Raw genomic sequence first — 15,316 nt, 5'->3', positions numbered from 1 at the left:
GAAAGATTAGGCAGAGGGAAAAAAATCATAATATTATAGCAAAAAAGTCAACATTTTACTAGAATAAAGTCTTAATATTATGAGGAAAAAATTCACTTTTAGTGAAATATTAAAGAAGAAATAATATTAATAATATTAGTAATATATTTTAGCAATATTATAAGAAAAAAGCAACTAACCTAACCAACAACAAATTAAGTTGTAATTTTTGGAAAATTAGGCAGAGGAAAAAAAAATCATAATATTACAGCAAAAAAGTAAACATTTTACTAGAGTAAAGTCGTAATACTATGAGGAAAAAAATACATTTTAGTGAAATATTAAAGAAGAAATAATGTTAATATTAATAACATTAGTAATATATTTTAGCAATATTATGAGAAAAAAGCAACTAACCTAACTAACAACAAATAAAGTTGTAATTTTTGGAAAATTAGGCAGAGGAGAAAAAAAATCATAATATTATAGCAAAAAAGTCAAAATTTTACTAGAATAAAGTCATAATAGTATGAGGAAGAAAAAGCCACTTTTGGTGAAATATTAAAGAAGAAATAATGTTAATATTAATAACATTAGTAATATATTTTAGCAATATTATGAGAAAAAAGCAACTAACCTAACCAACAACAAATAAAGTTGTAATAATATTGTATTTATATAATAATAATTTTATTTCTTATTTATTTTATAATTTTAATTTTATAATAATATTTTTTGGAAAATTAGGCAGAGGAAAAAATAATCATAATATTATAGCAAGAAAAAGTCTAAATATGGTTAGGGAAAAAAGCCAAACAAACAGCTGCATTTTTACCAGATTAAGTCAAAATATTAAATATAAAAAAATATTATATAAAAAAATAATATTCTAACAAGAAAAGAAGTTGCAGTTTGACTAGTGAGGAAAAATAATGTACTTCTGTATGGGACAAAAAAAATGAAAAAAACTATATTAGGAAAGCAGGAAGTGAACAAATGTAACAGTTACTGATTGTAAAAGTACCAGATGGAGGGGTAGGATTTAATAAGCTTTGCTTCTTCCTACTCCTTTTTGGACATGTGGAACTGTGAACTGATTATGTGATGCATTCAATTGTAATCTGATGCATGTTCAAATGAAATCAACCCATTACCATTACCATAATCCATAAACTACACATGCAACGTTAGCATAAAACCAAACAGTAGAAAAGACTGTTAGCCCCAATAAAGATCTTATTACGTACTACTGAGTCCTATGAGAAAACAGCTGATAACCATCAGTACCAAAGTAAGGTTCAACACCACTCGTGTCACATTTGAACACACACATGAAATCCCGGCCTGGATGCGCACGTCTCCCAAAAAACTACCCATAATCCAACAGTCTTTACAACGTTCGTATATGGAAAAAGCACAAGGACTGAGTTGAAACCATTCCAAGTAATAATAGAATGAAGCCTTCCTCTGCCGCTTTTTCACACGTGTTATTACACACATGTGGTTTATGCATCAGGCCCGTGAATGTGGTTGACCCCGCCATCATTATCCGTGTCTCCGTGAAGGCGTTTCACCAGTGGGACAGCCTCGAGACATTTTAGTCCTGAAAAAGGCTCACGTCATCAGGACTGTCTTAAAAATTAGTCATACTTCCTTCTGGTGGAAAACACGCATATTAAGTACTGGCAGAAATACTTATCGGTGATTGACTAGTAGTTCTTTGTATGAAGGTTAATTAACACAAAACATGCTTTCATAGTTTTACAGTTGTAGGTCTACATATATACGTGTACTACTACATACGTGTAGTACAAAGCTCGGTCGGGTTCTTTTCTTGTTGATGTGTTTGTTTTTAATGTCCTATGGACCATGATGATATGTTTAGAACACATTGATGCTAACTAAGCTAACTAAGCTAACTAAGCTTATGAATATTCAGGGAATTTAATCAATCATAACTGGACAAGGGCTGCACGGCGGACGAGTGGTTAGCCCACAGACCTCACAGCTAGGAGACAAAGGGTTCAATCCCACCCTCGGCTATCTCTGTGTGGAGTTTGCATGTTCTCCCCGTGCATGCATTGATTTTCTCCGAGTATAAAACATGCTAGGTTAATTAGCGACTCCAAATTGTCCATAGGTATGAATGTGAGTGTGAATGGTTGTTTGTCTATATGTGCCCTGTGATTGGCTGGCTGGTGACCAGTCCAGGGTGTACCCTGCCTCTCGCCCGAACACAGCTGGGATAGTCCCCAGCACCCCCACGACAGTATCACTCGGATACCGTGAACATCCAGCAGCAACACAACATTTTGGTATGACTACTATTTTGATGAAAAATATACTTTCAATACTTTCAAAAAAAAAACATAGTATTATAGCAAAAAGTCAAAATTTTACTAGAATAAAGTCATGATAGTATGAGGAAGAAAAAGTCACTTTTAATGAAATATTAAAGAAGAAATAATATTAATATTAATAACATTAGTAATATATTTTAGCAATATTATAAGAAAAAAGCAACTAACCTAACCAACAACAAATAAAGTTGTATTTTTTGGAAAATTAGGCAGAGAAAAAAAATCATAATATTATAGCAAAAAAGTCAACATTTTACTAGAATAAAGTCATAATAGTATGAGGAAGAAAAAGTCACTTTTGGTGAAATATTAAAGAAGAAATAATGTTAATATTAATAATACTAGTAATATATATTTGCAATATTATGACAAAAAAGCAACTAACCTAACCAACAACAAATAAAGTTGTATTTTTTGGAAAATTAGGCTGAGGAAAAATAATAATAATATTATAGCAAAAAAAGTCAAAACATGGTTGGGAAACAAAACAAACAGCTGCATTTTTACCAGATTAAAGTCAAAATATTAAATATAAAAATAATATTCTAACAAGAAAAGAAGTTGCAGTTTGACGAGTGAGGATATATTTCAAATAAAATTATATTTCAAATATTCAGTTGGTCATATGACAAGAACCAACCTGTCTCCTCCTTTAGAGGATAAACCCATTGGATCTTGCACCGAGCTCTCAGACTACACGAATGAGAGGCGAAACGTCTTCTCAAGACAACCAAACAGTCCAGTTGCGGTCGATTGAATGGCCCGAGGACGCTAACTAAGATTCCGCTGTAAATGCACATGCGTCATAGCCAATTACGTAAATGAGATGACATCAACAACCGATGCATGGACGCAGTTTTTGTTGAAGGTCTTGACCACAAAGAATAACGCAGCCGACAAAGAGGGAGATGAGATGTGTGTAATCCTGATTGAGAGAGTTTATGCAAACATTCCCATCCGACCAAAGCCACATCATGCATCTCGACTCATACACACTTCAACTATTCCCAAAACGCAAAGTCAGTGAACATCACATGTGGAACCTTTCTGAGAGGGAATTATTTCAGCAACTAAACAAGCCATTCAATGATAAATGCTGTAATAACAATTCAGGTCATATATTAATATATCCAGTTTTTGAACAAATTTCTTCCAAATGAACTGTTACAATTATAAGCGGTGGACAGTCATAATAAATGTTTAAAGTCACAGTGCCTTTTAAAGCTGCCATGCGTCAATCAAATGTCATTTTTATCAACACATCCAGCATCGATATGATTCAATTTACATTCCTTTTATACACTCAACTGTTTAAAATACTGCAGATTCAGTTGGAGAGGCTTGTTCCTCTCTCTGATTTACAACCAGCACTACACTATGTATAAAAATATTATTTAAAAAAATATATTGAAAATTCAGATTGATAAAATTGCAGAAAGATAGGAAAACAAGTAAATAAACTTGCTTAAAGTATATTTTTATTTTTATTTTTAGGTATATTACTAAAAATGATAGGGGCTTCATTAATGAGGATTATAAGAGAACTGAGTGTAATGCATTAAAAAATATTAAAATATTTTAAAATATATGAAAATATTTACAAGAAAACAATTTTTAGTGTTATTTTTAATGGAATATTACTAAAAATGAGAGGGGCTTCATTAATGAGGATTATAAGAGAATTGAGTGTAATGCATTAAAAATATGAAAATAGATTAAAATAGATTAAATAGATTAAAATATTAAAATATTTACAAGAAAAACATTTTTAGTGTTATTTTTAATGGAATATTACTAAAAATGAGAGGGACTTCATTAATGAGGATTATAAGAAAATTGAGTGTAATGCATTAAAAAATATTAAATATTAAAATATTTTAAAATATATTAAAATATATTAAAATATTTACAAGAAAAACATTTTTAGTGTTATTTTTAATGGAATATTACTAAAAATGAGAGGGACTTCATTAATGAGGATTATAAGAGAATTGAGTGTAATGCATTAAAAAATATTAAATATTAAAATATATTTTAAAAATATAAAAAATATACAAATATAAAAATATATAAAAAATATTAAAATATATACAAAATATAAAAATATAAACATGTTTATATGAAAAACATTTTTAGTGTTATTTTTAATGGAATATTACTAAAAATGAGAGGGGCTTCATTGATGAGGATTATGAGAATTGAGTGTAATGCATTAAAAAAATATTAAATATTAAAATATATTAAATATATTAAAATAGATTAAAAATAGATTAAAATAGATTAAAATATTAAAATATTTACAAGAAAAACATTTTTAGTGTTATTTTTAATGGAATATTACTAAAAATGAGAGGGACTTCATTAATGAGGATTATAAGAGAATTGAGTGTAATGCATTACAAAATATTAAATATTAAAATATATTTTAAAAATATAAAAAATATACAAATATAAAAATACATAAAAAATATTAAAATATATACAAAATATTAAAATATAAAAACGTTTATATGAAAAACATTTTTAGTGTTATTTTTAATGGAATATTACTAAAAATGAGAGGGGCTTCATTAATGAGGATTATAAGAGAATTGAGTGTAATGCATTAAAAAATATTAAATATAAAAATATAAAAATCTGAAAATATAAAAATATTTACATGAAAAACATTTTTCAGTGTTATTTTTAATGGAATATGACTAAAAATGAGAGGGGCTTCATTAATGAGGATTATAAGAGAATTGAGTGTAATGCATTGACTCCACTCCACTCTTGCCTACCGTCTTCGTTTCTGCACAATATCGATGGGTCTATTGACGGCGCACGGTGACCCGCAGATATTCCCATTGCGCATTTTGAAGTAGCGGTCCTGGAACGAGGGGGCCAGATATACACAGTTAGTCGGCAAACTCATGTTTAAAGTCGCGGTGGTGTCCTTTCTTTCTTTCTTTCTTTCTTTCTTTCTTTCTGATTGTTCTCCGCTAATCGTCCCCTTCCTCCTCCCAGGGACACTCCACTATTCCTCGGCTCTTGTGTGCGCTCTCCTTCCCCCTCACACCGCACCGGGTTTCCTTTGACGCACGGACAGACGGAGGAAAGCCCTCCTCGCTGTGTTCCAGCCGCATGCCTCCCGTCCAACGCGCGGCCAGAGCCAAGGGAGCGGCGGCTATTAAAGAGCCATTTCCTCACATCGCTGATTCATGTGGTGGCGAAGAGCTGGACGCAAAAACGTGACAGCGGAGACCGAGGCGGTTTGTTTCAAATCCAAAAGTGAGCGGAACTCTCTGAGGGTACACTCCTCCTTCACTCTGCCCCTCTATGGCTCTTTCTGTTTGGCTCCTCCTCCACGGGCACATGGCCAGAGTGGGCCTTTTTAAAAAAAAAACACATGAACTATGTGCGTGTGTATGTCCACAATGCGTGTGTGTGTGTGTGTGCGTAAAAGTGTCAGGGAGAGGAGGGTCTGTGGTTGGGCAACTTAGTGTGGCTGTTGTAGCTGCATCACGTGGGTCGGAGCAGTAAGTAACACTACATGCAGTGTTAGAGGAACACGGAATGGCCATAAATGATTACTGGACAGGGAAAGTTGGGTAATACACACTCAAAAATCAGTTCCCTTACAAAAATGCATGAAAACAAAAAAATACTAAATTTTAAAATAAAAAAAAAATTAAATAATAATAATAAATAATAAAAATATTAATAACATTAGTAATATATTTTAGCAATATTATGAGAAAAAAGCAACTAACCTAACCAGCAACAAATAAAGTTGACATAGACAGAGTAAGAAAAATCATAATATTATAGCAAAAAAGTCATAATTTTACAAGAATAAAGTCATAATAGTATGAGGAATAAAAGGTCACTTTTAGTGAAATATTAAAGAAAAAATAATGTTAATATTAATAATATTAGTAATACATTTTATCAATATTATAACCTAACCAACAACAAATAAAGTTGTAATTTTTGGAAAATTAGGTAGAGGAAAAAAAAATTACACAATATTACAGCAAAAAACTCAAACTTTTACTAGAATAAAGTCATAATAGTATGTGGAAGAGAAAGTAACTTTTAGTGAAATATTAAAGAAGAAATAATATTACTATTAATAACATTAGTAATATATTTTAGCAATATTATGAGAAAAAAAACAACTAACCTAACCAACAACAAATAAAGTTTAATATTTTTTGGAAAATTAGGCAGAGGAAGAAAAATCCTAATATTATAACAAAAAAGTCAAAATTTTACTAGAATAAAGTCATAATAGTATGAGGAAGAAAAAGTCACTTTTAGTGAAATATTAAAGAAGAAATAATGTTAATATTAATAATAGTAGTAATACATGTTTATCAATATTATAACCTAACTAACAACAAATAAAGTTGTCATTTTTCGAAAATTAGGCAGAGGAAAAAATCATAATATTATAACAAAAAAGTCAAAATTTTACTAGAATAATGTCATAATAGTATGAGGAAGAAAAAAAACACTTTTAGTGAAATATTAAAGAAGAAATAATATAAATATTAATAACATTAGTAATATATTTTAGCAATATTATGAGAAAAAAGCAACTAACCTAACCAACAACAAATAAAGTTGTATTTTTTGGAAAATTAGACAGAGGGAAAAAAAAATCATAATATTATAGCAAAAAGTCAACATTTTACTAGAATAAAGTCGTAATATTATGAGGGAAAAAAATCACTTTTAGTGAAATATTAAGGAAGAAATCATATTAATATTAATAACATTAGTAATATATTTTAGCAATATTATGAGAAAAAAGCAACTAACCTAACCAACAACAAATAAAGTTGTATTTTTTGGAAAATTAGGCAGAACAAAAAAATCATAATATTATAGCAAAAAAGTCAAAATTTTACTAGAATAAAGTCATAATAGTATGATGAAGAAAAAAATCACTTTTAATGAAATATTAAAGAACAAATAATATTAATATTAATAATATGAGTAATATATTTTAGCAATATTATGAGAAAAAAGCAACTAACCTAACCAACAACAAATAAAGTTGTAATTTTTGGAAAATTAGGCAGAAAAAAAAATCATAATATTATAGCAAAAAAGTCCCAATTTTACTAGAATAAAGTCATAATAGTATGGCTGTGGCATAAGTATTTATACATTTTGGCTAAATATGTATATATATACCATATATAGCCCAAAAAACAAAATATTATGTGTCCTGTGAAAATCAGTCCAAATCATCAGAAATGGACACTTCTTGACGTAAACATAAACCAATAATCCATTTCAGTTTATTAAAAAAAAAAAATCAAGGATGGATGGACTCGATGGACCTGGTATGTCATCCGCTGTCGCCATCACAGACAAATATTTGTCTTTTGAGACACAGGGCAAAGGGGCCGAATCAGACGTGTTGGCAGGCACATCACGAAGGAAAATGGGATTATATTTAAAAGCTGGCCTGGGAACACCTATCAATTCAAAACATAGTGAAAAATAATAAAAATAATTTCCTTTCAACTTAAATAGCCAAAAACTTACCACTTCCACACAGATAGGGAGGATAACTATTAACAGTTATTTAACCTTTAACATGAACATGAATCAAACGTAATAATTTTTTCTGGGTACATGATACCATACAGCATCCATATCAAACTTGCGCGGGCCGCACTAACTAATTAAACTTTCATATCAAGGCGGGGGCCTCAAACTAGTGTCCTGCGGGCCACATTTGGCCTGCGGGCCGCATGTTTGAGACCGATGATTTATACATATTTTGCTAAGTATTTTCTGAGAGATAATTCTTTATCTTTTTTATAGACATGACAAAACACGACTATAGTCACATTTATACTCTTTTTATTTACAACATATTGCGCAACTGCAGGGTCTTGAGACACATGCTAACTCGCAAACTAGAGAGCTAGCGACCTAAACGGTAGCCTTCAAGTTATTTCCTTTCAACTTAAATAGCTAAAAAACTTACCACTTCCACACGGATAGGGAGGATAACTATTAACAGTTATTTAACCTTTAACATGAACATGAATCAAACGTAATAATTTTTTCTGGGTACATGATACCATACAGCATCCATATCAAACTTGCGCGGGCCGCACTAACATTAAACTTTCATATCAAGGCGGGGGCCTCAAACTAGTGTCCTGCGGGCCACATTTGGCCCGCGGGCCGCATGTTTGAGACCCCTGATTTATACATATTTTAAGTATTTTCTGAGAGATAATTCTTTATCTTTTTTTTAATCTACTTTTTTATAGACATGACAAAACACGACTATAGTCACATTTATACTCTTTATTTACAACATATTGCGCAACTGCAGGGTCTTGAGACACATGCTAACTCGCAAACTAGAGAGCTAGTGACCTAAACGGTAGCCTTCAAGTTATTTCCTTTCAACTTAAATAGCCAAAAACTTACCACTTCCACACGGATAGGGAGGATAACTATTAACAGTTATTTAACCTTTAACATGAACATTAATCAAACGTATTAATTTTTTCTGGGTACATGATACTAACATTAAACTTTCATATCAAGGCGGGGGCCTCAAACTCGTGTCCTGCGGGCCACATTTGGCCCACGGGCCGCGTGTTTGAGACCCCTGATATAAATTCTATTGCAGTTTTTCTGATGCCTTGGCTCAATAAAGGTCGGAAAACACTGCTCTAGAATACACAAGAACATCCTGCTTACAAACGTGCGGTTAGAATCTTGCTCTTTTGTTAACCTAACCCAAAGCCCAAACGTCACACTCCGCCCACTCATGGTCACTTCCCTCCTTGTGCAACGTGCTTGTGAAACATACTGGACCTCAAAACAGATGCCGGGGTGGACGTTCGCGGAGAATGAGGTGTTTGTGAGGCCACGCTGTAACCGAATCCGCCCGCCAAATGGCTTCTGCAGCCCAGCTGGCTGATGGCTCTTATGACAACATTAACTCTGCTAATGAGAATAAGCTGTGACGGGGGAGTATGATTTATGTGAGGAGGTGAGAACTCAAATTATTGTTAACCTGTCTCAGACATAACGGTGACTTTTGTCTGGAATTTGTATTATGATTTTTTATTATGATTTTTGGTAGCATTTATAACAATACGGCTAATTGTATACTATGAGAAATACCAGGTAATTGTTTACAGAACACGTACACAACACTATCTTACGCAATATTTAGTGTATGTCTAGCTCGGTATGCTGCACAGCTGGGATAGGCTCCAGCACCCCCACGACAGTATCACTCGGATATAATGAACATCCAGCAGCAACACAACATTTTGGCATGACTACTATTTTGATGAAAAATATACTGAACCAGGGCTGTACGGCGGACGGGTAGTTCGCACGAACGGCACACAGCTTGGAGACCCGAGTTCGATTCCGCCCACTACTTCATTTTAGTAGCATAGAAGTGAAATAATAAGTGAAATAATTTGAGGAAATTTTACAAGAATAACCTGAGGAGATCAAATAAGGAAAATAAATTGAAATAAAATTGGGAAAAATAACTTCATTCTTGTAGCATAGAAGTGAAATATTGAAGATTTTTTTTAAATTAATACTATGAGAAACAAGTTGTAATTATTGAAAATTATGGAAATAAAGTCATAATTACAAGAAAAATAATTTGAGGAAATTTTACAAGAATAACGTGAGGAGATCAAATAAGGAAAATAAATTAAAATAAAATTAGGAAAAATAACTTCATTTTAGTAGCATAGAAGTGAAATATTAAAGATTTTTAAAAAATGAATACTATGAGAAACAAGTTGTAATTATTGAAAATTATGGAAATAAAGTCATAATTACAAGAAAAATAATTTGAGGAAATTTTACAAGAATAACGTGAGGAAATCAAATAAGGAAAATAAATTAAAATAAAATTAGGAAAAATAACTTCATTTTAGTAGCATAGAAGTGAAATATTAAAGAATTGTTTTTAATTAATACTATGAGAAACAAGTTGTAATTTTTTGTAAATTATGGAAATAAAGTCATAATTACAAGAAAAATAATTTGAGTAAATTTTACAAGAATAACCTGAGGAGATCAAATAAGGAAAATAAATTTGAATAAAATTAGAAAAAATTACTTCATTTTAAAGAATTACTTAAAAGTAATATTATGAGAAACAATGCCAATGCCATAATATTATGGAAATAAAGTCATAATTACAAGAAAAATAATTTGAGGAAATTTTACAAGAATAACCTGAGGAGATCAAATAAGGAAAATAAATTGAAATAAAATTGGGAAAAATAACTTCATTCTTGTAGCATAGAAGTGAAATATTGAAGTTTTTTTTTTTTAATTAATACTATGAGAAACAAGTTGTAATTATTGTAAATTATGGAAATAAAGTCATAATTACAAGAAAAATAATTTGAGGAAATTTTACAAGTATAACCTGAGGAGATCAAATAAGGAAAATAAATTAAAATAAAATTAGGAAAAATAACTTCATTTTAGTAGCATAGAAGTGAAATATTAAATATTTTTTAAAAATTAATACTATGAGAAATATGTTGTAATTTTTTCTAAATTATGGAAATATAGTCATAATTACAAGAAAAATAATTTGAGGAAATTTTACAAGATAAATCTGAGGAGGTCAAATAAGAAAAATAAATTAGAATAAAATTAGAAAAAAATACTTCATATTAGTAGCATAGAAGTGAAATATTAAATAATTGTTTTTAATTAATAGTATGAGAAACAAGTTGTATTTTTTGTAAATTATGGAAATAAAGTCATAATTACAAGAAAAATAATTTGAGGAAATTTTACAAGAACAACCTGAGGAGATCAAATAAAGAAAATAAATTAAAATAAAATTTGGAAAAATTACTTCATTTTAGTAGCATAGAAGTGAAATATTAAAGAATTTTTAAAAAAATCATACTATGAGAAACAAGTATAATTTTTTCTAAATTATGGAAATAAAGTCATAATTACAAGAAAAATAATTTGAGGAAATTTTACAAGAATAACCTGAGGAGATCAATTAAGGAAAATAAATTAAAATAAAATTGGGAAAAATTACTTCATTTTAGTAGCATAGAAGTGAAATATTAAATAATTATTTTTAATTAATACTATGAGAAACAAGTTGTAATTTTTGTAAAATTAGGTCGGTTAAAACGCCACAATAATATAGGAATAAAGTCATAATAACATGGAAATATGACAAAAATATGACACCCCCGGTACTGTATACTAAATGATTTGTGCCACCTTGTGGAAAAACTAAGCTATGACACTGCAGCACGTGAGCTGGAGCCTATCCCCAGCTGACCTTCTATGAAAGGTAGACTCCACCCACAGGGCAAATACAAACAAGCAAATCAGGCACAACCACCTTTGCGTCATTTAGACGCTGTTTTTGGATATGTGTGAGGACGCCTGGGAATACCAGGAAAAAACCCATACAAGCACGGGAAGAGCATACGGCTTCTACATAGAGTTGCTCCAACAGACGTGATAACAACCACTCCACCGCGCAGCCTCGGACACAAACATTTAGACTAAAATACTAATCCTGTTTGGATGAAGTGTGCTAGTCATCATGGTAATAACGTCCATGTGTTTTCCCACAGGTGCAGAGTCATTCCCAAGGCATTACTTGGGAATACTGCTCTTTGGCTCTACAGGGTTATGAATCATACCCGGGCATTCATTCCAATCCAATAATTACGGTGAGTCAACATCAACCTTCAGTGATATAGCCATGAAATATTAAAGGATTGTTTTGAATTAATACTATGAGAAACAAATTGTAATTTTTTGTAAATTATGGAAAAAAAAGTCATAATTACAAGAAAAATAAATTTAAGGAAATTTTACAAGAATAACCTGAGGTGATCAAATAAGGAAAATAAATTAAAATAAAATTAGGAAAATAACTTGATTTTAGTAGCACAGAAGTGAAATATTAAAGAATTATTTTTAATTAATACAATGAGAAACAAGTTGTAATTTTTATAAATTATGGAAATAAAGTCAAAATTATAAGAAAAATAATTTGAGGAAATTTTACAAGAATAAACTTAAGAGATCAAATAAGGAAAATAAATTAAAATAAAATTAGGAAAAATTACTTCATTTTAGTAGCATAGAAGTGAAATATTAAATATATTTTTTAATTAATACTATGAGAAACAAGTTGTAATTATTGTAAATTATGGAAATAAAGTCATAATTGCAAGAAAAATAATTTAAGGAAATTTTACAAGAACAACCTGAGGAGATCAAATAAGGAAAATAAATTAAAATAAAATTAGGAAAAATAACTTCATTTTAGTAGCATAGAAGTGAAATATTAAAGAATTTTTTTAATTAATACTATGAGAAACAAGTTGTAATTTTTGTAAATTATGGAAATAAAGTCATAATTACAAGAAAAATAATTTGAGGAAAATTTACAAAAATAACCTGAGGAGATAAAATAGGAAAATAAAATAAAATTAGGAAAAATAACTTAATTTTAGCAGCATAGAAGTGAAATACTAAATAATTATTTTGAATTAATACTATGAGAAACAAGTTGTAATTTTTCTAAATTATGGAAATAATGTCATAATTACAAGAAAAATAATTTGAGGAAAATTTACAAAAATAACCCGAGGAGATCAAATAAGGAAAATAAATTAAAATAAAATTAGGAAAAAAAAACTTCATTTTAGTAGCATAGAAGTGAAATATTAAATAATTGTTTTTAATTAATACTATAAGAAACAAGTTGTAATTTTTATAAATTATGGAAATAAAGTCATAATTACAAGAAAAATAATTTGAGGAAAATTAAAAAAAAATAACCTGAGGAGATCAAATAAGGAAAATAAATTAAAATAAAATTTGGAAAAATTACTTCGTTTTAGTAGCATAGAAGTGAAATATTAAATAACTGTTTTTAATTAATACTATGAGAAAAAAGTTGTAATTTTTCTAAATTATGGAAATAAAGTCATAATTACAAGAAAAATAATTTGAGTAAGTTTTACAAGAATAACCTGACAAGAAAATAAATTTAAAATAAAATTAGGAAAAAGAACTTCATTTTAGTAGCATAGAAGTGAAATATTAAATAATTGTTTTTAATTAATACTATGAGAAAACAGTTGTAATTTTTATAAATTATGGAAATAAAGTCATAATTACAAGAAAAATAATTTGAGGAAAATTTACAAAAATAACCTGAGGAGATCAAATAAGGAAAATAAATTAAAATAAAATTAGGAAAAATAACTTCATTTTAGCAGCATAGAAGTGAAATATTAAAGAATTGTTTTTAATTAATACTATGAGAAACAAGTTGTAATTATTGTAAATTATGGAAATAAAGTCATAATTACAAGAAAAATAATTTGAGGAAATCTTACAAGAATAACCTGAGATCAAATAAGGAAAATAAATTAAAATAAAATTGGGAAAAATAACTTATTTTAGTAGCACAGAAATGAAATATTAAAGAATTGTTTTTAATTAATACTATGAGAAACAAGTTGTAATTTTTATAAATTATGGAAATAAAGTCATAATTACAAGAAAAATAATTTAAGGAAATTTTACAAGAACAACCTGAGGAGATCAAATAAGGAAAATAAATTAAAATAAAATTAGGAAAAATTACTTCATTTTAGTAGCATAGAAGTGAAATATTAAAGAATTGTTTTTAATTAATACTATAAGAAACAAGTTGTAATTTTTATAAATTATGGAAATTAAGTAATAATTACAAGAAAAATAATTTGAGGAAAATTAAAAAAAAATAACCTGAGGAGATCAAACAAGGAAAATAAATTAAAATAAAATTTGGAAAAATTACTTTGTTTTAGTAGCATAGAAGTGAAATATTAAATAATTGTTTTTAATTAATATTATAAGAAACAAGTTGTATTTTTTATAAATGATGGAAATAAAGTCATAATTACAAGAAAAATAATTTAAGGAAATTTTACAAGAACAACCTGAGGAGATCAAATAAGGAAAATAAATTAAAATAAAATTAGGAAAAATTACTTCATTTTAGTAGCATAGAAGTGAAATATTAAAGAATTAAAAAAAAATTAATACTATGAGAAACAAGTAGAATTTTTTGTAAATTATGGAATTAAAGTCATAATTACAAGAAAAATAATTTGCGGAAAATTTACAAAAATAACTTGAGGAGATCAATTAAGGAAAATAAATTAAAATAAAATTAGGAAAAATAACTTAATTTTAGCAGCATAGAAGTGAAATATTAAAGAATTATTTTTAATTAATCCTATGAGAAACAAGTTGTAATTTTTGTAAAATTAGGTTGATTAAAAAGCCATAATAATATGGTAATAAAGTCATAATAACATTTGCCAGCAGATGTCACCCTATGCCAAGGAAACAAAGTGAACCAACAACCACACACATGCCAAGGATTCAAACACATTACACCCCTCACTTAATTGACCCCAAAACACGCCTCAACATTTAATAGCAAACGTCACCAAGGCCTGGATTACCAGTCCTCGTTAAACACCAGTATATCCGAGAATGGGAATGACGTCAGAGACGGGGTGTGCGCTCAAGTGCGTGCATGCATGGGAAACGAGAAACACATGTCACATTCACGTGTAATGAGCAGCCAGGTTGGCGGGGCTGTGGAACTATTCCAGGCATGGGGGGCGGGGGGGGGGGGTATTTTGGGGGCCTGCTTTATTATTGTTTGCCCCTTTATCGCTCTTACAGCGGGTTGCACTGGCGATGATGGGTGGCACAACACACACGAGGCTTCCAATGTAAGAAGCTGTACTATGGTATATATATAAGCTTGCAGAAGGGTTAGTCCGTGTTTGCCGGCCCACCACAGATACATTTGGACAGCCACAAATACATTTGTCTGTCTTTGTTTTCACATGTTTTTTTGTGACATGTCACATGTTTTTCCAAGTCAAGTCTCAAGTATATGTCCAAGTCAC

The 15,316-nt window shown here is 29.5% G+C and overlaps 2 protein-coding genes across 48 annotated transcripts in view; one reads left to right on the top strand and one right to left on the bottom strand.

Moving 5' to 3' along the window:
- Nucleotides 1-15,316, top strand: part of LOC131129259 (uncharacterized) — a 90,509-nt gene that overhangs the window by 14,600 nt on the left and 60,593 nt on the right. For 39 of the 44 annotated variants that reach the window (XM_058072606.1, XM_058072621.1, XM_058072594.1 and 36 more), the window contains 2 exons: nt 5,346-5,609; nt 11,960-12,058. In XM_058072606.1, the coding sequence (XP_057928589.1) occupies nt 5,346-5,609; nt 11,960-12,053 (358 nt within the window). In that variant the 3' untranslated portion in view covers nt 12,054-12,058. Of the gene's footprint in view, nt 1-5,345; nt 5,610-8,722; nt 9,355-11,959; nt 12,059-15,316 lie in introns of those variants that run through there. The other 5 variants (XM_058072592.1, XM_058072590.1, XM_058072589.1 and 2 more) reach the window with 2 other exon arrangements.
- Nucleotides 1-15,316, bottom strand: part of LOC131129258 (cAMP-specific 3',5'-cyclic phosphodiesterase 4D-like) — a 116,128-nt gene that overhangs the window by 46,573 nt on the left and 54,239 nt on the right. Inside the window, exon 1 of one of the 4 annotated variants that reach the window (XM_058072587.1) lies at nt 5,120-6,010. The exons of the other annotated variants lie outside the window; for them this stretch is intronic. Within the exon in view, the coding sequence (XP_057928570.1) occupies nt 5,120-5,253 (134 nt within the window). The 5' untranslated portion in view covers nt 5,254-6,010. Of the gene's footprint in view, nt 1-5,119; nt 6,011-15,316 lie in introns of those variants that run through there. 4 annotated transcript variants of the gene reach the window in all.

This window comes from Doryrhamphus excisus, chromosome 5 (genome assembly GCF_030265055.1).
Source record: "Doryrhamphus excisus isolate RoL2022-K1 chromosome 5, RoL_Dexc_1.0, whole genome shotgun sequence".
Classification (NCBI taxonomy): domain Eukaryota; kingdom Metazoa; phylum Chordata; class Actinopteri; order Syngnathiformes; family Syngnathidae; genus Doryrhamphus; species Doryrhamphus excisus.
Note: the sequence above shows the minus strand (reverse complement) of the source record. Positions and strands in the feature narration are given on the sequence as shown.